This window comes from Nicotiana attenuata, unplaced genomic scaffold (genome assembly GCF_001879085.1).
Source record: "Nicotiana attenuata strain UT unplaced genomic scaffold, NIATTr2, whole genome shotgun sequence".
NCBI lineage: Eukaryota > Viridiplantae > Streptophyta > Magnoliopsida > Solanales > Solanaceae > Nicotiana > Nicotiana attenuata.
This window is the reverse complement of record NW_017673075.1, coordinates 48,597-70,181: the sequence shown is the minus strand read 5'-3', so window position 1 is coordinate 70,181 and position 21,585 is coordinate 48,597. Positions and strand designations below refer to the sequence as shown.

The following is a 21,585-nucleotide window of genomic DNA, read 5'->3' as shown; positions in this document are numbered from 1 at the left end:
GCAGAAGCTTTAATTCCAGTTGAGATAGGAGAGCCAAGTACGAGGTTTGCACATGCAACAGAAGAGTCTAATAACGAAGAAATGCGTGTAAGCCTCGATTTACTTGAAGGAAGAAGGGAAGCTGCATTAGTAAGAATGGCAGCACAAAAGCAAGTCATAGAACGGTACTACAACCGGAAAGCACGCCTCAGATTTTTCAAAATTGGGGACTTTGTGCTCAAAAAGATTTTTCAATCTACAAAAACAACTAATACAGGAAAATTAAGTCCAACATGGGAAGGACCCTACAGGATCTGTGGCATTGCAGGCAAAGGAGCGTATGAGTTGGAAACAATGGATGGAAAAATACTACCTTCGCATTGGAATGTTGTTCACCTGAAGAGATACTATTTCTAAGGAATACCCACGGTCAGGTACCCATCTTTTAAAGTTTATTTTTGAATTGTTAAAATTTTACTAACGATTTTAGATGATAGGCAAAAAGCTAACCCGTACTAAATGATGAGTCACGACCTGTAAGGCACACAGAATAAACTAAAATTCCTGGCCTAGGGTTACAATTATTCTGATAGAAATACAAACGGGTTAAGCAGTCTTCATCTAAAATCGCACCTCCGAGTCCCGTATGTTTTTCCTTTTCAGGAAAAGGACCAAATGAGAGAAACAATCAAGTGCTCGAGGCTTCATACTTCAACGCTCAAACACTTGGGGGACTACATAATATACACGAGTATGTGTTTAAAGAAGGCAAAGAAGATTGAGGAAAAATCTTGAGGAAAAATCAAGTCTGAAAAAGTCAAGTGCAGAGTAGAAGTCACAAAGTCACGAGCCAAGGCCAAAGAAAACCTTACTGTAGTTAGGGTAAAAGCCATGTACTAAAACGAGTTATAAAGAAAAACCTCGTGTTTTTATTATTCTGAAACGGGTTATAAAGAAAAACCTCGTATTTTTATTTTTCTTAAAAATCTGTTACAAGAAAAACAGTTACGAGAAAGTTATAGATGTAATTCGAATACATGTAAAGAATTATTCAAAACTAGACAAAGTTCAAATAAAAACTTGTCAATGTTATTTCAAAAGAAACATGTGTATTCCTATTTCTTTTATCGTATGTTAACACCATTATGAAGTTGAGACGTCTTCTTCATTAAGTGTCAAAATATAAAAGGGCCCTCTTTTATAAAATTCATGTTTAATTTAGCTATTCATGAAGTTAACAGAAGCATTTTCTAAAGAATAAAAATGCAGATTATTCTATAAGTCCTTAGAAATAAAGGCAAGAATAAATTAAATAGAAGTTCAAGATAGTAACGAGAAAACATCTAAAATATTAAAGCTTAAGACTAAGTAAGAACTTAGTCGAAAAACTACGAATTGTTTATATAGATTGCCCCATGAAAAGACTTGGGGACTTGCGTTTCCAAAATAAACCCTCAAATGAAACCAAGGGTTTTAAACATAACCTTCCAAAAAAGTACCTACAACAAAAAAAGAGAATTCAAACTGTTTAAATTTATCACTAAAAAGATGAGGGAACTGAAGAAGGTGCATCAACGGCAACGGGCTCAACTTGGGCAGGTGCATCAACAATTGCGGGTTGATCTTGACTCGCAGCAACAGGCTCGACAGGGCTTGGAAGAGCTGGGATACCCATATCAACTTCAACATTCACGGAAGCTTCGGCCGCAGGAGAAGGAAAATCTTGAGTTTGTTGAGCCTTCTTAATGGTTTCATTAACCTTAGCCAACTCAGACTCTAAGTTGAAATTTTCTTGGCCAGCTTCAATCAGGGTATCATGGCGTGAGTTCAGAAACGCCCAACTTGCCTCAATAGCAGATTTCTCTTCAAGGGTCTCATAATCCCTTTCCCAATCAGCAATCTCATTCTTTAGCTCTTAATTTTCAACCAGGACAGAGTTGTAAGAAATTTGAAAAGAGGCATGGGAGCTTTCTAAAGAACGCACCTTATCAGAAGAGACTCGAAGGTCTTCTCGTGCTTGAGTTAAGCTTTGCACGAGCTCCCCAGAGTAAGTCTCTTTTTGACTCAAGAGAACCTTCAACTCTCTGTTCTCTTCACTGGCCTTGGATAGTTATTCTGAGAAGGAAGACACGAGACACTCTTTTTAAGGAAGACACGAGACACTCTTTTTCTTTTTCTGTTTGGCTTAAGGAAGCTTTTGCAACTGCTAATTTTGAGGTTAAAGCTCGCACCTGCTGCTCTAAGGTACTCCTGCTCTCTAGTAAATCTTCCATGTCAATTTGTGCACTCTCAAATTGTTCCTTCCAATTGATCGCCTCCAACTGAGAATCACGTGCTACCTTCTCCAAGAGGGGGATTCTGTTCATCATTTCTGTGCTGATAAGATTGGCCTAAAAAAAGGAAGGGGAATAAGAATCCCAAAGATAAAAAATTTTACAAAGTAAAGAAAGGAGAGAAAGAAAATACCTTCAAAGTGGCGTGCACGATATCATTCATTAGGGTCAGGGAACTATGGCTCTCCAGCTTTGCTCTTTCAATTGGGCCAATCAAAGGCTCCAGTCATACATCTGCCTGACCTGATTTCCTCAAAAGGCTGCTCTCAGCAGGAACTTCAATAACCATCCTCCTCATAGCGGCACTTCTACTTGAAGAACCCACCTCAGTATGATGAACGATTGGAGGTGGAATTGTCAAAAGAGGAGTGGTAGAAGAGGTAAGAACAGTTGAGGTAAGAACAGTTGAGGAAGGAACAGTAACAGCTGGGGGTGGCAACGAAGGAATCACAGGCACGGGAGTTGAAAAAGAGGCTAGGGGTGTTTCATCTAAAACAGGCCCTAAATTTCCACTATTAAAACCGCTAATAAAAATCTGTTCAATGGACTCACGAGTATCACCAGGGTCAACGTCATCGTCAGGAATTACCATCGGGGTTTCAATGGATTCAGTAAGAGGAACGGGATGACAGAGATGCCTGTGCTTCGTCATCGGAAATTATGCGTCTTCGAGCTCGAGGCCTTGTCACCAAAGAGCCCCCATCTTCCTCTTCTTCGGAATCTTCTTCTTCAACGGTTTTTCTCTTCGACGAAGAACCCAAGACTATTTCTTGAGCTCTTTCCAAGGAGATACGGGTTCCTGAAGAGGCACGGGAAGCCGCAACTGCCTCGGCAGTAACTCCTCGAATAGCAAATCCTGATAAAAAGATGGATTGAAATTAGAGCCATAAAGAGAAACATATGCATCAAAGATGAAACAAAATAAGAAGCTCTTACCATGAGTCTTTACTTTCCTACCAAAACGGTTAGAAAGTGTCTTCCAAGACCTCCCATCCATTGGTGCGGTCTTCAGTAATCTGTCTACCCAGCCACGGAAATTGGGAACATCTCCCACAACTCCCATGGTTGCTAAAAAAAGGAAAAAGAGAAGCAAAATTAGAAAAGTTGATAAACTTGAAGGAAAAGTCACGAACAGGATAAAAGACTTACGTGCAAACTTCCACTTCTCAGGGAAGGGAACGTTATCTTCACCCACTAAACCAGCAGTGGGGGCAGCAACAAACCGGGCATACCAGCCACGGTCCTTGTCATCCTCAGGACTCACCAAAACCCTCTTACTCCTGGCTACTAGTGTGAAAACACCATTGCGAAAAAGCCTAGGGGAGTAAAGATGAATTAGGTGAGGGAAAATGAAGGGAACACCAGCAGAATTGGTTAAATGCCTTAACAGGCAACAACCCTCCATATGATTGGGCCAATTTGACCCAAACAAACGTCGAAGAAACGACAAAAATCAAGAATGACTGGGTCAATAGCTGGTTTAAATCCTAAGGTAAAAGGGTATGTATAAACAAAAGAAAACCTCATCAAGTAAGAAGTGATTCTCTGATTTGGGTTAGGAATAATGATAGGAAAGTCATCACTCCAATGGCAATCTTTGCGAACTACAGGAGCCAAAATTTCTGTAATCTGAGTGGGAAAAGCATCAGCACGATCTAAAGTAGAAACCTAATTCCTAAGAGATTCCCTGTCATGATAAAAAGACAATTACGTAGGGACTATCTCTTCTACTAAAGGCTCACGTAATGGTTCAGAAGGTTCTTTATCCCTAGAGGAAGATTTTTGAGAAAGGGAACCTCTGGTTCTAGAAGAAGGACCAGAACTAGGAGATAAAACAGAAGAGCCTCGTGCAGATCCCGAACATCGGTGCTTACCTCCCCTTCTGCCTCTACTAAGAGCACTAGGGAAGGTATCAACAATGGAAGCCCTTCTAGGGTTAGGATTCGATGAAGACATAATGAAAAAGGATAATACGAGGAAGAAACAAACAGAGATTTGAGAAATAGAGTGTTCAGTAAACTTTAAGAGGTAAAGACAAAGAAAGAAGTTATATTTATACTGATGAGCAAGGTCAAAGGAAAAAGTGCAATGATGGAAGGACCATAATAATGATAACTGACACTTCGTAAACAGGGAAGCTGAAAAGAAAGCCTAAAAAAGTGCTGCAAAATTGCAGAACCAATAGGAAGATGACACGTGTGAAACTCATTAAATGGAAGTGACAATTGAAGCGTCAATTCTGTCATAGCATTAATGGTGACAAAAATTCCCGTTTTAATGAAATCCACTTCCCAAATGTTCAATTGATGAATAAATAGCAAGTGGGGGGACTATCTGTATTGGGAAAATTTAGTTTACATATTAAAGTAGTATGGAGATGACGTGTCGTGACACGTAGACTGGTCAAATGGTCAAAGAATTTCAACCAGCCAAGAGGCACGAGTAGCAATGGATGCGAGCAAAGGCAAAGGAAGAGGCACGGGCAAACATTCAAAGGATTCAGCGTCCGTACCTATTCAAGAAATTTAAATTCAAGAATTAAGAGGAATCAAGGGAATGAATTTGACAACACATGGGAGTCCAAATACAGTATTTAATAAGCTTTAAATGCTAAAAACATTAGAGAATCTGTCTTGAATATAATGATTATGTAACGTAGCATTCAATGTCATTAATTGCCCATAATGGCCTTTTTATGACAAAGGTAAGACATACATCTCAACAATAACTATAAAAAGGAGAGGGCTGAACAATTGTAGGGATACGAAAGATCATCTGAGTATACTTTGGTTTACTTGTTTTATTATATGCTTGCTATCCAAATTACTTTCTTTTATACATTCTTGCGATTATCAGTAACCCGTGTTCTTCTAAATTATAGCTTTAGCCAAAATTCCATTTTTTGGTTAAACACCTTCTAAGAAAGAGACCTCAAGGCCAAGGAAATAGTAAACAGAACCAAGGTCTTTGATTCTGAATTGCTGATCTAAAAAGGCTTTCAAATCTGCAATTTCTTGACCATTATCACCAGCCAAAAGGATATCATCCACATAGACTACCAAAATAACAATGGAGGAGGCAGTGATTTTGGTGAATAAAGAGGAGTCATTCTTGCTAGGGGAGTAACCTCTAGAAAGGAGAGACTGGGAGAGCTTTGCAAACCATTGTCTAGAAGCCTGCTTTAGACCATAAAGTGATTTCTTCAATTTGCAAGCTAAAGGAGGATCAGAGAAAGAAGGGCCCACAATCAAGCCCAAAGTTATTTTTATGTACACCTCCTCATGGAGATCACCATGTAGGAAAGCATTGTTGCCATCCAATTGGTGGACTGCCCAACCATGTTTGACTGCTAAGGTGAGAAGGCACTTGACAGTTGTGACCTTGACAACTGGACTGAAAGTTTCAAAATAATCTATGCCCTCTTTGTGAGAATCACCTCTGATCACTAATCTTGCCTTGTATCTCTCAATTGAACCATCAGACCTTTGTTTGATTTTGTATACCCATTTGCATGGTATGGCCTTCTTGCTTGGAGGCAAAGGAACAATGTCCCAAGTTTGATTTGCCTCCAACGCTTGAAATTCTTTAACCATAGCATCCTGCCAGGCGGGATGAGGAGCTTCTTGATGGTAAAACTGAGGTTCATGCATATGAATCTCAGTAGAGGTAACCTTGGAATTCACATGACAAGTGGGAATGACTGTGTAGCAGACATAGTCCTGAAGATAGGTAGGTGTGGTGGAATCTCTAGTGGATCTCCTAAAGGACACAACAGAAGGAACAGTAGAAATGGTAGGAGAAGGAGTAGGAGAAGGGGAATGAGGAGCATGAGGAGAAGAACCTACTGGTGAAGCAGGTTGAACAACCTGAACAGGTGAAGGTGCAGATTTGTAGTAATGGGGGAAATGTCTGTGAAGGGATCAGGTGAAATGGGAAAAATAGAAGGAGGAGATGAAGAATGATAAGGGAAGGTATGTTCATGAAAAATGATATCCCTAGAAAATAGGATGGAATGAGATATAAGATTGAGCAACTTATACCCTTTCTTTCCTAAAGGATAACCTAGAAAAATACATGGAGATGCTCTAGGTTGAAATTTATCCCTACCCACCTTTTGCAAGGTAGCAAAGTAAAGACAACCAAAGGTTATAAGATGAGAATATGTAGGAGGATGACCATGAAGTATCTCAAAAGGTGACAAGTTGTGTAACACACTAGAGGGAAACCTATTGATCAGGTAGGTGGCAGTAAGAACACAATCACCCCAATATTTGACAGGTAGTTTAGATTGAAATAAAATAGCTCTTGATGTTTCCAAGAGATGTTTGTGTTTCCTCTCAACAACCCCATTTTATTGAGGAGTGTGGGGAATTGTCGTTTGGTGAAAAATCCCAGAATCAGCAAAATAGGATGAGATTTGAGAACTCGAGCCTAGCTCAAGTGCATTATCAGACCTAATTGTTTGAACTTTAGAGTTAAAATGATTCTGGACCATGGAAACAAAAGCTTTGATAATAGAAAATGCATTACTCTTACAAGAAAGTAAGTGTGTCCAGGTTACTCTTGAAAAATCATCAACAATAGTCGAGAAATACCTAAATACATTATATGTTCTTGTATGATAAGGACCCCATAGATCAATATGTACAAGTTGAAAGGAGTGAGTAGACTTGATAGTGCTATCAGGGAATGAGAGTCTTTGTTTCATAGCTAAGGGACAAACAGGACAAATAAATGACTGTTTTGAAGACAATTTATCAGAAAGAACTGAAATAGATTTCATTCTATTAAATGGCATATGCGCTAATCTTTGATGCTATAAAAGATCAGCTTTATTAATAGAAGAAACATGATTACAAGCAGTTGTACAAGCACTGTAACCACATTTAAGAGATGAAGATATAGCTGATATGGTATTTATATATGAAACAGACTATCCCACAATGAGATCTGAATGAATGATATACAACCCATTGGCAGCTCTACCAATTTCCAGTGGCCTATTCAGAGAAGGGGCCTGTATACAACAAGAGATATTGGTAAAGAGGGTTGTACATTGAAATTGATCAACCAACTGTGGTACAGAAATCAAATTGAACTGGAAAGAAGGAACTAAAAGTACATTTGCTAAAATGAGTTCATTACACAGTTTTAAAGAACCAGTGCAATTGACTTTTACTTTCTAACCATTTGGTAGTGTTACTAACTATGGAGAAGATAATGGTTAAATATTATGTAGGAGTTCTTTATGTGGGGTCATATAGTTGGTAGCTCCTGAATCTAGAATCCAAGTGTTAACCTTTAATTGAGAAACACAGCATAAAGCAACAGAATACACAGCAAAACTACAAAACACAACTAAAATGCTCCCAAAGCAAAAGAGGCAATGCTGGGATCCTGATTTCCAGTAGAAATTTGAGACTGTTGGAATAGACTCATGAGGTGTTGATACTGCTCTTTACTGAAACCATGGACTGAACTTCCAGGTAGAGCTTTAGGAGCTGAAAGAGAATCAATTTTAGGCTGAACACAGGCTACAGTCTTCTGACCTTTGGTAAATTTGAAGTCAGGAGGGAACCCATGCATCCAATAGCACTTGTCAAAAGAATGACCAGGTTTTCTACAATATTTGCACACAATGTTTTTCCTTTTATTCTCAAAACTTATTTTCTGAGAGTAAGACTTGTTTGTTGAAGTGTTTTGGACAGGAGTGGATTTGGCATGAAAGGAAGTTGATTCAGAAAGAAATGGAGATCCTGAAGCTTGAATTTCCCTTTGACTCTCATCATGTAGTAACATTGAATAAGCTTTACTCAAAGAAGGTAGAAGAATCATCATGAGAATGTTACTTCTAACATTGGAGTATGTTTCATTTAACCCAGTAAGAAAATGAATGAGCTTTTGTCCTTCACTACACTGTGGTTCTGCTCCACAGGTACAAGCTGGCCCAAACGAAGCAGTTTTTAACTCATCCCACAATTTTCTTAACCTAGTGTAATAACTAGCAATGTCACTATAACCCTGAGAGACTCCACCAATTTCTCTTTGAATTTGGTAGTATCTACTAGCATTAGATTGACCATATCTCTCCTCTATATCCTTCCAAAGATCCCTTGCAGTGTCACAGTGAAGTACACTGTCAGCAATATCCCTAGACACTGAATTACTCAACCATGCAAAGACTATGTCATTGCATCTTAGCCAATGATCATACATAGGAGAATCAGGAGATGGCTGAGTGATTCTCCCATTAACAATCCCAACCTTGTTCTTAGTAGATAGAGCAATAAGAATATTTTTTCTCCAAAATACATACCCAGTGCCAGAAAAGGGGACAGTTACCAGTGTAACTCCCGAATTATCTGATGCATGCACATACAACGGATGAGAAGGATCAAGTGAGGTGTTAAGGGGAATAACAGTAGAGGTAGGTGATGAGGTAGAAGTCGAGTCTGGGGCCATGCGTGTAATTCAAAGTTGAAATATAGATTAAAACTATCTGACATATACAGCATGGTCTCAAACCAAACACAGATATGAACAATTTTCAAAATTAGGGCACAAACTTGAACATTCTATCAAATACTGTGAGGAATCGATGAGATGTTACCGGAATTCCTCGATTGAGCTTATGGAAAGTAAAACCTGATCTCGCAGAGGCGAAATTTGCAGAAAACCCCAAATATTGTCTGAACTGTCGAAATCATCTGGGAAAGTCGTGATTGATGAAACCAAAGAAACTAAATCGATGAAATGATGATGAGCGTTGCGGACAACTCGGATCGATGCTCTGATACCATGTTAACCTATGAAATCAACGAGAAATTTGAGAATTGGATCGAGTGGAAAACCCTAGTCGTCTAAGTCGGTGAGAGAAAGGAATTGAGAGACGACAAAGTAAATAGAAATTGATCCATTGATTAAAAATAGAGTCAACAAACTCTATTTATATGTACAAATGAATGGCTAAAATGTAAAAGTAAAAACAGGCCCAATAAGGAAAGGCCCAATACTAGTAAGCTCAACTAGGATCTGGATTTTGTATTAAGGCTCTATCATTCTTCAAGGCACGACAATATCTAGAAGCCCCTAGTGATCATAGGAAACTAAGTCTCATACGGTAATATCTCGATAGATCAGATGCTCGCCTCGTGCATACTTTACATCTTGGATCGTCTGTCCAACATGACCGAAAAATATACCTTGTATGTCCATCCTGTACGTGTACACATTTTTTTTAAGTTCACAATTAAATATTATTCTATAATTAAGAAATGTTATACACGTAAATTATTATATATATATATATATATATATATAGATAATCAAATGATTTTTTTACATTTTTTTCTTTTGAATTGTACATATCTTTCTACAATCTTTACTAGACAACAAGATCCAGATTAACACTCTAAGAGTGCCCATTGGGATGATAAAACATGTAATAACTTGGTAATTTCTTTCAGCGCATTGCAGAAAACTGATTCCTCTTCCATTGGAGAGTTTGGTCCACGTCTTCTGTTCCCTTAGTACCGCTACTACTCCATGGTAGCTTGAACTTGGCCATTGTTCTCTTCCTTGCAGCAACTCCAATTTTGTCTCCATAGTTCTGCAAAAAGGGTAACAAATGCGAGAATCTTATTAACAAGAAGCTTTCTTTCAATAAAATTTTATCTAATTACATTGGGAGAAAGAGAAAATAGAATCCGACTCACACATATCTTTGCGTGTGAAAGACCTGACAAAATATCACTAGACTATAAGTGTTGGTTGTATAAATTAAAGATAAGGGCGGATATAGCTACCACAACTTAGATGTATAGGTAAAAGATCACCAAAGTTCATTAAGTATTACGTTTTAAACTCATAGTTTTAGTTGTGTAATGAGTTTATAGGTAAAAATATAAAAATTAAAACCTATAAGTTGAAATCCTCGATCTGAAGCTATTGAAGCTTAAAAAGATCGGTAGTAACAAGGAGAAAATGAAGATTAAGTCATACCTTGTGGCATGTGCCTTCTAAAACATCACAAAATGGAAAATCAGTTGGGCAGCATAAATTTGATCCCTCACAGCAAACACCATTTTCAAGAGGACAACATCCATGAACTAAGCACATGCCATAGAAATCTACACCACAGCAACATGTTTGATGTTCTGGACAGTAATATAAGCCGTCTTCACATTCATTTGATTTTGGAGAAGGCGGTGGAGAAACCGGAGGGGATGGTTGCGCAGCTAAGATAAAGAAAAGAACAAAACCAAGAAGAAGAAAAAGGTGGGCCTTTTGTGTATTCCCCATTTTTGAGTGCAATTTGTCCTAAAATTTTATCCGTTGATACATATAAAAGTACTGGATATTTATTTCAACAAGATTGTGATGGACGTTGTTATCGTTACCCCCAAAACATCTCTCGTCCACCCCTTATTTATCAATTATCAACAAGTCGATCGGATATTAGCACTGGGGTTTTCTGAGTAGAGCATCTCGTTTCTACGTAAACTAATAATTTAGGTCATTAGTAGGCAACATTGCAATGCTACTTTTTTATTATCTCTCAGTTAGATGTGACATCTTGATATCATTTTCACACTTTCCAACTATTATTTCAAGCATACATTTAACAAACTAAAGCACAATTTTTTTTGTGGTTTTTGGTTAAGAAAATTTCCTTTCAACGCATTGCAGCTATATGATTTCTCTTCCATTTCAGAGTTTGGTCCCTTTCCTCTGTTGCTTCAGTGATAGCTCTCCATGGTAACTTGTGTTTGGCCATTCTTTTCTTCCTTGCTGCCACTCCAATAGTGTCTCGGTAATCCTGCAAAAAGGCAAATAAAAATCAAACGAATAAGATATATTTAACTTTCTTAAGAGTTGTTTAAGTTGTATTTCCTTCACTTGTATTCCCTGTATTTTTTGGTAATCAAAATTTTGGTCCTTCTGCTATACATTGAATATTGAACATTTGGCAGGGAAAACTTCTACATAGCGCTTTACATGAACTCATACTAGCTCGGGTAGTAGGTTTTAGATACCAACAAATATCTAAAGCAAAATAAATTACTTAGGCCTTGTACTTCTAGTTTCTAATGATTGAGCAAATTTATGCAACCTTAATATCTTTCAAAAACAAAAAGTTGGATTTTTCCCTTAAGAAAGTGCTGTAAGAAAAGTCATACCTTGAGGCAGAGACCCTCATAAACATCACAAATGGGATAGTCAGCTGGGCAACAAAATTCTGATCCATGACAGCAAACACCATTCTCGTACGGACAGCATCCCTGAATGAAGCATATGCCAAAGAAGTACAACTCACAGCAGCATGTTTGATCTTCTGGACAGTAATAAAATTCTCCACATTCACTTGGTTTTGGAGAAGGCGGTGGAGGAGGCGGAGGGGATGGTGGAGGAGGTGGTGGAACGGCTGGAGACGGATAAGGAGATGGCGCTGAAGACGCTTCCTTTGTTGGATATGAAGCCAATGAATTAATGGCACAAACCCCATATGGCAAATAAGTGTTCCTTCTTATATATGCATACCCCTCCATTCCCCAAGATGTACCCCATGAATTCTTGATTATCCAATAGTCATCATCTCCTTTAGAACCATATCCTACTATTAGTACTGCATGGGATAAGTCATCTGGATTGCTAGAGCATTCTCCATCATAGATTCCCTGCATTGACCACAGAACAGAATAGAAAGAAATATCACATCATTTTAGGATTATTGACACGTGAAAAAAAATGGAGTAATAGAAAATAGTTACCCCTCTATATAGTTGAAAATCAAGGCTGCTTCCGTCAATGCCTACACTAACAGGTTGTTGTGCAACAGCACAAAGAAGGGCATTCTCGTCCTCTGGAACATCTTGGTATCCATCAATTGTTACAACCTTACGGTTCACCTGTTGAGAAAATATTTAGACATTGATCAAGTTATTCAAGAAGGAAAATATTTGGACACTGGATATAAGACTTGATATGAAATTAATCATCACATGCCTTATCGTAGTTGCAACGGCCTTGAGAGGTAGTGTATGGATAATCAGCTTCTGAATCAATGCCACCATTATTCATCACCCATTCAAAAGCAGGGTCCATAAGTCCACCATCACAGCCAGTATTGTATGAGTTGTCACAATTGATAAGTTCTTGTTCAGAAAGGCTAATAAGTTCACCAGTGACTATAGCATTTAGTCCCTCCATTGCTCCACATGCCGAGAATGCCCAGCAAGCTCCTGCAAAAGTTATGCAGAGATCAAATATATTACTCTAATGATGTACATAACTGCATATGCATTGATCCCTAGTGGCGAAGCCATGAATACATACTAGGGGATTCAAAAAATTATTAGAATGTCACACCTAGGATAATCTAAAGCAATTTTTGTAATTCATTTGACACAACACTAGAATACTTACTTGTGTCAAGGGAAGTCAACAGTTTATATATAACAAATCATTTTCCCCTTATTTGTGCAGTATAATTTTCCGGCAAAGGGTTGCCAATGCCAACACCTAGCTCCACCCCTTCTGTTATTGTAGTAATATTGCAGAGAAGGAAAATGTCCCATAGAGTTTTGGACCTTTTGGTACTATTGACTTGTGACTTGAGCCAACAAGAATTTCTATGAGGACCTTAGGTAAGACAAATTTGCAGATTTAACTCACTTGGTTCCTTTTGTCTGGATTTCATAATGCCTATTAGCTGCCTAGCAGTTAAACATGTATGGAGTGTAAACCAGCCCATCTTTGGTGTGGTTACCCAATAATGTACATGTATGAAATGCAATGGGACAATATCTAACTGTATTTAAATGAAGATAAACATCTGCTGAACAGAGTAGAAATAGTGGGTTTGTGTCGGTTACAGTCATGCTTAAATCATAAAGAAGTATTCACCATCTTTGTCTTGCCTTTTTTAGTTAAAGAAGTAGATCGAAAGTTTGATAGATTCAATAACACATCTTTCAGATATGACCTAGTTATCAATATTTCTTCTATGAATATCATGAATAATGAATGCACCGTTATGGGCTATACAGGAAAACATAACTACCATTAGTTTCTGTCGTAGCCTATTCAAATCATTCTACTCACCATTTTCCCTCAAACCAAAGACCTACTAGAAACATGTATCCCTTTTTTTTCCTTCTTCCTGTCAGTACTTTATGCTGTAAATTCCTCAACCACATCCAACCTTTAAGCAAAGGAAATTACTAATACTACAAAAACACTAAAAAGAGAAAGGAAGGGATTTTCTCCAAATCGAATATCCAAACATTTTGCACCACTATAAGCAAGAAAACTAAGTAAGGGTATCACATTGTTGAATAAAAAATGGCAAGAAAACACAAGTAAGGTTACCACATTGATCTTGATCCTTGACCTCAGTGACAGCCCCATGTTTTCTCCAATCCTTTGATGGAGGAACATCACATGAAATTGTTGTAGGCTTTCTCTCCACACTCCTCATTTGAATAGTCTTTCTCTTGTTAAAGGGTATCTTAATCTTTGAAGTATGAACTTGCTTGAAATCCTCATTGCTCATATCAGCAAACTTGGTCAGACCAACTAAATGGTCTGAATCTGAAATCCTCTTTGAGTTATTTTCCACTATATACTTCACATTCTTTTTAAAAATCTCCAACCTCAGTTCTTCCTCTTTCTCATTCTTGTAAACTTTCCCATGCTTCTGTTTCCATTCTTGGAAAATTTGGAATACTCTTTCTTCTAAGAGAAACTCAGTTGGTCTGTCTAGTATTGGAAAATCAGTAGTAAAAGCAGAAACTTGAGAGTATAATGCAGCTAAGATCAAGAAAACTGGGAAAAGAAGGAAGTGTCGATAGGGAAACTGTGTGCTTCCCATTTTTCAGTAACATTAACCAGTTAATGAATTTGTGATAATATATGCCTACTCTCATTAATTTATAACATTAGAAAAAATGACGTTTAAGGTTCTCAATAACTTAACTCGAGAAACACATGAAAAACTGTGACTAACTTTTTAACTGTAGTTTAAATTGACAAATGATGGAATTGTTTAAGCAGGATGAGGACTGGTAGAGTGGTAGGTGTGGGTATGTAAGACACATTTTCTGGTAGGTATGATAAATGCACTCTAATTATGTACGGGTGGGAAAACAGACACTTGTTTTTGTAACTCTGTGGGGCCGATCATGCTGGGATTACCGACGTGGCAAAATAACTAGTAAAGAAATAATTTCTCAAAACAAAGTCTTTTGGTGTATTGGTCTATTGGAACGAGTAGCATTTGCAACTGTAGATTAAGACAGGAAAATTGACTTTTATATAGTATTGAATATTCCAACATGTATGTGCACGCATGTTGGTAGTGTATAAGTATTTTTTTTTCCTTCAAAAGTGACTGTAAGAAGTTTCTCCAGAAATCGAAGTTGTGAGGGTAGTTTCTTATTGTAAACTAAAAAATTTCTAAAAAGAAAATCTCTTGGACCCATATCTTGGCAGGTCATAAAGTCAATCAGTGGATAATTTGAAAGGACAAGTAGTCTTTAACCTTATCCACATGTTTGCTTTAAAAAGGAAGTAAGGCCACCTCTGAAGTTTGAGAACCAGCTGGAACTTGGATTGCTGACTAATCTAATATCCTATCAAAGAAGATGAACTTGCGGGTAATATACTGTATGTAAGACTGACAGGCTTCGAATGAGGCTTTGAAGAAAGAGATAGAGGTTCTCAAGAGCGGATCTTCAAGAGCAAAGACCGGAGAACAGTAAGAGCTGATTTGTCTCAATTAGGCTTTTGACGGAGCGGAGAAAGATCTTATTTTAATTTAGGGGATCCCTCTATAAAGAATAAGGGAGAAGATCTACAACCTAGCAAACTAGCCTCCTTCTTACTAGCATTTTTCCAGGTCCTCTCGAACCAGCATCTTCCAACCTGGTGCTCTCACTTCTCGGACTAGTACAGGTCCAAACCAAAGCCAAAGCTCCAAAAGTCTTAAAAGTGCTCTCCGAACCGTGCTGGATAGTCACCCATCACACGGCTCTCAAACCCAACCTGTGGTGGACCCCGGGAGACAAAGTCAAAACGCAACATCCTTTGCCCCATACTTTGAGATGCTCCTCCCCGCCAATCAAGGAGCGAGGCTGCTCGTGATAGGCAACGCTTTAAGCCGCTATCGTTCGGTTCGGATAAGTCAAGTTCCTTCGGTCGCTTCGCTCAGGCGGTCTTCCCTTATCTTCCCTAACGTTCAGAGTAGTTATGGTTTGAGATGAGAAAGGAGCACCGGCCGAACGCAATGAATGAATAAGAAATTGACAGAACCGAGTCAAAATGAGTCTGTGCCTCTTAAAAAGATGAGCAAATTTTAATGGCTGAACCATAATAGTGTCTCTGGAGCCACGTGGTTGTGATGCTATATAAATTTGGGATTTTTTTTTTCTTTTATAAATTTCACCATCCCGGGGGTTTAGGCAGACCCAACCTGTAAATTAGCAACCAATATGAGAAGACATGGAGGAAGGGGACATAGCGCCTAACCTCTCCATCTACAACAATCAAGTTAGGCATTCCTAACTTTATACAAAAAGTTACACCCGAAATATTGGAAGTGGTGAAAACACCTATGGCTTGGTAGTTCCCAGTTACATTTGATCCTAGTAAGTAAAAATTTGAAATTTAAGTTACATGCATTAACAACATAGGGATTGCTCACACGGTCAGCACAACCGCTCACGACCCCAGAATTAGGAGCAATAACTCTAATAAAGAAAATTATTTTAAATAAAAAAAAAAGGTTGACAGGACCGTAGCATGGTGAATTAGCGCGCGAGCTGTCAGTTTTCCTATATTCTTCTTTTTTTTGGGCGAATGATTACTCATCTCCTCATTGATTAACTTTACTTTCCTTTTCTTCTTAGCGGAGCGTGGTGGGGGCAGGGAGTTTTTTTTATTGACCTTTGATATAGCTAAAGACGTGTGTGCATATCCCCCACATTCCATTCTCCACCACACACACTGCACACATAACAAAAATGAATTTAAATAAATATACATGAACGAAGAAAATCAGTATTTGACTAACAATACTGATCGACTACATAATCACAATAATAATAATAATAATAATAATAATAATAATAATAATTACTAACATCTTCATGCAACTTTATGCTGTAGTCTGCTAGGCAATTGGAGGTAGCTAGTGAACTTTAGTGTAACATTTGATCAGTTTGGTAATTGTCTCCCCACACTATGAGCTTTTCTGTATCTCCTATTCTTTCATTAGATTGTGCAAAGCAAATGAGATACCATATTTCTATTAGAAGTTCTTTTCAAAGTAAACTTTGACCAACTAGTAATTGAAAAAAAAGTTATACTCCCATGATTATACACTCTTAGTTGTCAGTTGTCACAGCCAAAGAAATTACTACATATGAAGTATTATAAATCAACAACTTTTTCAAGAATGTACACAACATAACACTCGAAAGCCATAGTCGTTTAATTACTACATAAGATGAAGAAGAAGAAGAAGAATTCTTATGTAGTAATTTCTAACAAGTATCCGGATCCACTACATAACTCTTTTTCCAGCTCTTTAATTTCAAGAAATTCACTTTGCTTCAGCAAGATATATTAAGGAATCAAATTTTATTCTTGAGAATGTTAAGTGGGATGATAAGAATTGTTTATTTCAGAGCATTGGGGCAACATGATTCCTCTTCCATTTCAGAGTTTGGTCCATATCCTCTGTTTCTTTAGTGCTTGTACTCCATGGTAACTTGTATTTGGCCATTCTTCTATTCTTTGCTGCCACTCCCAGAGTGTCTTGAACCCTCTGCAATAAGGAATAGAATTTTTAAAAAAAATAATAAGAAGAAGATATTCAACAGAAGTTATCACTCTCCTGCAAAGATGGTGCTAACTCAAGTCCTAGATATTGGGTTAAGGATTTGTATAGAGTCAATCTACAATTCTAGGGCATTAGAGATGACCAACTTATACAAAGGTTTGAAAGAGAGATAAAAGAAGAAAGAGGTGTAGGCATCAAAAGCCAACAAGAGAGATAAAAGAAGAAAGAGGTGTAGGCATCAAAAGCCAACAAGACTATTCAAATTTTCTTTCTAATTATTACGACTCCTCTATCTATGGAACAATTTCACTTATTACAGGTTTGGATGTTATTAAGCGCGAGATAACAGGCAAAAAATAAATTTTAGCAACCAATTTTAATAACCAAAAGTTACATTTACCCATCAGTTTAAGTACCATAACATAACAGAAATCATACCTTGAGGCAGAGGCCTTCATAAACATCACAAATGGGATATTCAGTTGGGCAGCAGTATTCTGATCCATCACAACAAACACCATTTTTATGAGGACAGCAGCTTTGAATGAAGCAAATTCCAAAGAACTCCAACTCACAGCAGCATGTTTGATCTTCTGGACAATAATACAAGTTTCCACATTCACTTGGTTTCGGAGAAGGCGGTGGAGGGGGTGGAGGGGGTGGAGAGGGAGGCGGTGGAGAAGGAGGTGGTGGAGGGGGTAGAGAGGGAGGCGGTGGAGGTGGTGGAGAAGGAGGTGGTGGAGGGGGTGGAGAGGGAGGTGGTGGAACGGCTGGAGACGGATAAGGAGATGGTGCAGAAGCCAGTTCCTTCGTTGGATAAGAAGCCAATGAATTAATGGCACAAACACCATAAGGCAAATCAGTGTTTCTTTTTATATATCCATACCCCTCCATTCCCCATGATGTACCCCACGAGTTCTTGATTATCCAATACTCATCATCTCCTTCAGAACCATATCCTACTATTAGTACTCCATGGCTTAAGTCATCTGGATTACTAGAGCAACTTCCATCGTAGATTCCCTGCATTGATCCCATAATATAAAAGAAACAAAGTTCACATCATTTTGGATTCTTGAGAGAAGAACTGAGAGAGTTATGTAAAAAAGGTGTTAAGGCATAAGAGTTACCCCTCTGTATAATTGAAAATCAGCACTCGATCCATCTATGCCCACACTAACAGGCTGTTGAGCAACAGCACAAAGAAGGGCACTTTCCTCCTGTGGAACATCTCGGTATCCATCAATTGTTACAGCCTTTTGGTTCACCTGTTGAGGAACAAAGATCAAGATTGTCTTTCAAAAAAGGATATTATTTGAAAAATGGATAGAAGACTTGATATGAAATTGATCATCATATACCTTGGTTATATTGCATGCGCCTTGAGAGACAGTGTATGGATAATCAGAATCTGAATCAATGCCACCATTGTTCATCACCCATTCAAAAGCAGGGTCCATATATCCACCGTAACAGCCCAAATTGGTTGAATTATCACAATCAATAAGTTGTTGGACAGAAAGGCTAATAAGTTCACCAGTAACTATTGCATTTATTCCCTCCATCGCTCCACATGCTGAAAATGCCCAGCAAGCTCCTGCAAATGTTTAGTAGGAATAGAACACATTACTCCACTAATGTAGATTTAAAGATCATATATCATCTGCATTGCTCCTTAATTTTATAATTGCAAAGAAAGAAATTATCATTGTAGCATTACCACTGACCTGTTACTTGAACCAATGAAGGGTCTATTTAGATTGTATGTTAGCCCAAATTTGCAGACTTAACTCACTCATTGCCTATTCGAGTAAGTTAGCCCAATTTTTCCCTTTTTGTGTTACATAAGTGCAGAAAAGGCAAATAAAATTAAAGAAATGACTGCACTCTTATGTGCAATAACCTGAGAGGGAAACAGAATTAGATCATCTGAATTTACCCTTTTGTTTCTGCCAATTGAATGTTGAGATCATTCTACTAACTGTTTATCTTTTTCTCTATCCAGATATATACTAAATAGAAATACCATTTATTTCTCATTCCTTTATGCTGTAAACTTCACAACCACCTCCAACCAATAAGCAACAAGGTATTACTACTAAAACTGCAAGGGACTTAAAGAGAAAGGGGAGCTTTTGGTAATCGACAAATTAGAAACTTCATTGCAGCCCTTGTGATTCAAGTGTTCAGGTCAACTGACTAGTAGACAGAAAAGACAGTATTTACCTATTGCTAACATGATTGATCTGAAAATTTAACAGAATATAAGCAAGCTTACCGCAGAGGTGTTGGTCCTTGACCTCAGTGACAGCCCCATATTTCCTCCAATCCCTTGAAGGAGGAGCATCACAATAAACTGGAGTTGGTTTTTTTTCCACATTCTTCATCTGAATAGTCTTTCTCTTGTCAAATGGTATCTTAATCTTTGAAGTATGAACTTGCCTGAACTCTTCATTGCTCATATCAGCAAAGTTGGTCAAACCAACCAAATGGTCTGAATCTAACTTCCTCTTTGAGTTCTTTTCTACTATATACTTCACATTCCTTCTGAACTTCTCCAGTCTCATTTCTTCCTCTTTCTCATTCTTGTAAAGTTTCTCATGCTTCTGTTTCCATTCTTGGAAAAGTTGGAAAATTCTTTCTTCTGAAAGTAACTCATTTGGTCTGTCTAATATTGGAAAATCACTAGAAACACAATAAACTTGAGATGATAAAGCAGCTAAGATCAGGAAAAGAAAAAGGAAATGATAGGTTCCTTGTGTATTTCCCATTTTCAGTAATATCAACCAATAAATGATTGTGAAGCATTTCTATTTCTATTCATATAGTTTGGAGAAGGTGACTTTTAAGGCTCATAATCAGTCAACACACACATGACAACTGTGAAGCAGTTGAATCTTGTTCAGAATGATAAATTAATATAGATTTTTTTTAAGTGATCTCTCGAGTAGGTGAGGGTATTTTAAAAGCATTTCTGGTTAATATATTTCCATGAATTGGGCTACTCACAGTTAATTCAAGTATTTATCGTTTACCCTCTTTAAGCTAGTGCTGGCAATTCATTTTCTCCAACTTGTGAGGACCCATAATTACAAGTAACTCTATTTAATAAATATTAACCGAAAATTAAAATTCTTTACATTGTCACAGTATATAACTTAAATCTATCGGCTCGAACTGAGGATCAAAATGAGTTGATTTAATTAAGAGATATTGCGCAATAGGCTGATTCCCAAAGCATGTGCTTCTGCTGCAAGATTTACAACTATAAACAAGTTTAGAGGCAACAAGATGGCGAATCTGCGATCTGCCAATTTTTTTTTTCTTTAATGATGGAAAATTCCTTTTAATTTTGAGAAAGAACAAAATATCATCCAACACAAACCCAAATGGAAATATAACGTCTTTTTCTTTTGAGACAATTATTATTCCATAGTTGATTACACATGTCTGTGTCTAGTGACTACTCTTTTCCTTTATAGAGAGGGGAAGCGAACGTGGATCCCAGTTTGACTTTCGAGATAGCATAAAAAATGTGCATTGATATTTCTCACTATTCACTCCTCAACATCAGTCATAATATTTATCAGGCCACTTATATCTTTAATAAATCATACAGAAATGACAAAATTAGACCAGAAATAAGAATATTCATAAAAGAAAATTCAGGTGTCCGTAATCTCCGAGATGATTTCGCCCAACTTCGCTGTCGATTTGAACAATGGCAAAGGCAATTATAACTGAAATAATATTGGTAACAATTATCAAAGTGGAAACTTGTGAGTTAGCAGAGTGTGAAGCTGTTGGTGGCGATGGTAGCAGTGGTGCTGCCGTGTGCTGGGATTATCGTTCGGCAATTACGAAATGCAAAGCTGAAATTTTGTCGCATCCATTGTTTGAGGCAGCGTTGTAACTTACAACTTAGTGGAGCGTGCTCAGGAGTAGAAATACCCACGAAATGGTACCAGGCCTAACAGTTGGCAAGGAATGAATAAATAATAAAAAGAAGGAAAGATACATGAATCGGAAGGAAATAAGGAAGGAGAATTGGAACGAATATAAGGCATTTATAGCAATAAGTACGTCAATTATAGATGTCCAAAATAATGGGCAATCAATATTATTAATACCCATAATTAACCCAAATTATGGAAAAAAATCGTTACTATTGTATATTCCTATATAAGGGCACAAAATTCTATTTGTAAGGACAGATTTGAAACAATATTGAAATATACACTTTACTTTTCTGCTTTCTTAAAACTCTCTACCTTGACTTTGCAATCAATTATTTCCTTTGTTATTCTTATTATATCGTTGAGAGAGTGAAGTAAAACTTGATTATTAGTAACTCGTTTTCTTCTAAAATTAGACTTTGATCAAAAGGTATATTTTTGGTTAAAAAAATTGGTTCCGTTAACGGGAATCTGA

The 21,585-nt window shown here is 37.5% G+C and overlaps 4 protein-coding genes across 4 annotated transcripts; all 4 read right to left on the bottom strand.

Moving 5' to 3' along the window:
• Positions 1-7,670: 7,670 nt before the first annotated feature.
• LOC109215366 lies at positions 7,671-8,774 on the bottom strand. The gene has a single exon (XM_019379418.1). It carries the CDS (start codon positions 8,772-8,774, stop codon positions 7,671-7,673), a length of 1,104 nt encoding a protein of 367 aa, XP_019234963.1.
• An 827-nt stretch (positions 8,775-9,601) lies between these two features.
• Positions 9,602-10,745, bottom strand: LOC109215373 (oryzain beta chain-like). Its single transcript, XM_019379425.1, has 2 exons — positions 10,314-10,745; positions 9,602-9,921 (listed from the first exon to the last, which is right to left on the bottom strand). The coding sequence occupies exons 1-2, from the start codon at positions 10,611-10,613 to the stop codon at positions 9,775-9,777; spliced, it is 447 nt and encodes a 148-aa protein (XP_019234970.1). The 5' UTR covers positions 10,614-10,745; the 3' UTR covers positions 9,602-9,774.
• Positions 10,746-10,834: 89 nt separating this feature from the next.
• On the bottom strand, positions 10,835-14,392 carry LOC109215372 (low-temperature-induced cysteine proteinase-like). Its single transcript, XM_019379424.1, has 5 exons — positions 13,683-14,392; positions 12,318-12,553; positions 12,083-12,220; positions 11,492-11,989; positions 10,835-11,130 (listed from the first exon to the last, which is right to left on the bottom strand). The coding sequence occupies exons 1-5, from the start codon at positions 14,182-14,184 to the stop codon at positions 10,987-10,989; spliced, it is 1,518 nt and encodes a 505-aa protein (XP_019234969.1). The 5' UTR covers positions 14,185-14,392; the 3' UTR covers positions 10,835-10,986.
• Positions 14,393-16,657: 2,265 nt separating this feature from the next.
• On the bottom strand, positions 16,658-20,085 carry LOC109215371 (cysteine protease XCP2-like). Its single transcript, XM_019379423.1, has 5 exons — positions 19,433-20,085; positions 18,516-18,751; positions 18,285-18,422; positions 17,593-18,177; positions 16,658-17,139 (listed from the first exon to the last, which is right to left on the bottom strand). Exons 1-5 carry the CDS (start codon positions 19,923-19,925, stop codon positions 16,996-16,998), a joined length of 1,596 nt encoding a protein of 531 aa, XP_019234968.1. The 5' UTR covers positions 19,926-20,085; the 3' UTR covers positions 16,658-16,995.
• Between the last annotated feature and the right edge of the window lie 1,500 nt (positions 20,086-21,585).

Excerpts from the sequence above, each read along its gene's own strand:
- LOC109215366 (XM_019379418.1), bottom strand. The coding sequence starts at position 8,774 with ATGGCCCCAGACTCGACTTCTACCTCATCACCTACCTCTACTGTTATT.
- LOC109215371 (XM_019379423.1), bottom strand. The coding sequence starts at position 19,925 with ATGGGAAATACACAAGGAACCTATCATTTCCTTTTTCTTTTCCTGATC. Across the intron at positions 18,423-18,515 it reads GCGCATGCAATATAACCAAG|GTGAACCAAAAGGCTGTAAC; the intron begins GTATATGATGAT and ends GTTCCTCAACAG. Across the intron at positions 17,140-17,592 it reads ATGAAGGCCTCTGCCTCAAG|AGGGTTCAAGACACTCTGGG; the intron begins GTATGATTTCTG and ends TCCTTATTGCAG.
- LOC109215372 (XM_019379424.1), bottom strand. The coding sequence starts at position 14,184 with ATGGGAAGCACACAGTTTCCCTATCGACACTTCCTTCTTTTCCCAGTT. Across the intron at positions 12,554-13,682 it reads CAAGGATCAAGATCAATGTG|GAGCTTGCTGGGCATTCTCG; the intron begins GTAACCTTACTT and ends TAACTTTTGCAG. Across the intron at positions 11,990-12,082 it reads ATTTTCAACTATATAGAGGG|GGAATCTATGATGGAGAATG; the intron begins GTAACTATTTTC and ends TGGTCAATGCAG.
- LOC109215373 (XM_019379425.1), bottom strand. The coding sequence starts at position 10,613 with ATGGGGAATACACAAAAGGCCCACCTTTTTCTTCTTCTTGGTTTTGTT. Across the intron at positions 9,922-10,313 it reads TAGAAGGCACATGCCACAAG|AACTATGGAGACAAAATTGG; the intron begins GTATGACTTAAT and ends CCCTTTTTGCAG.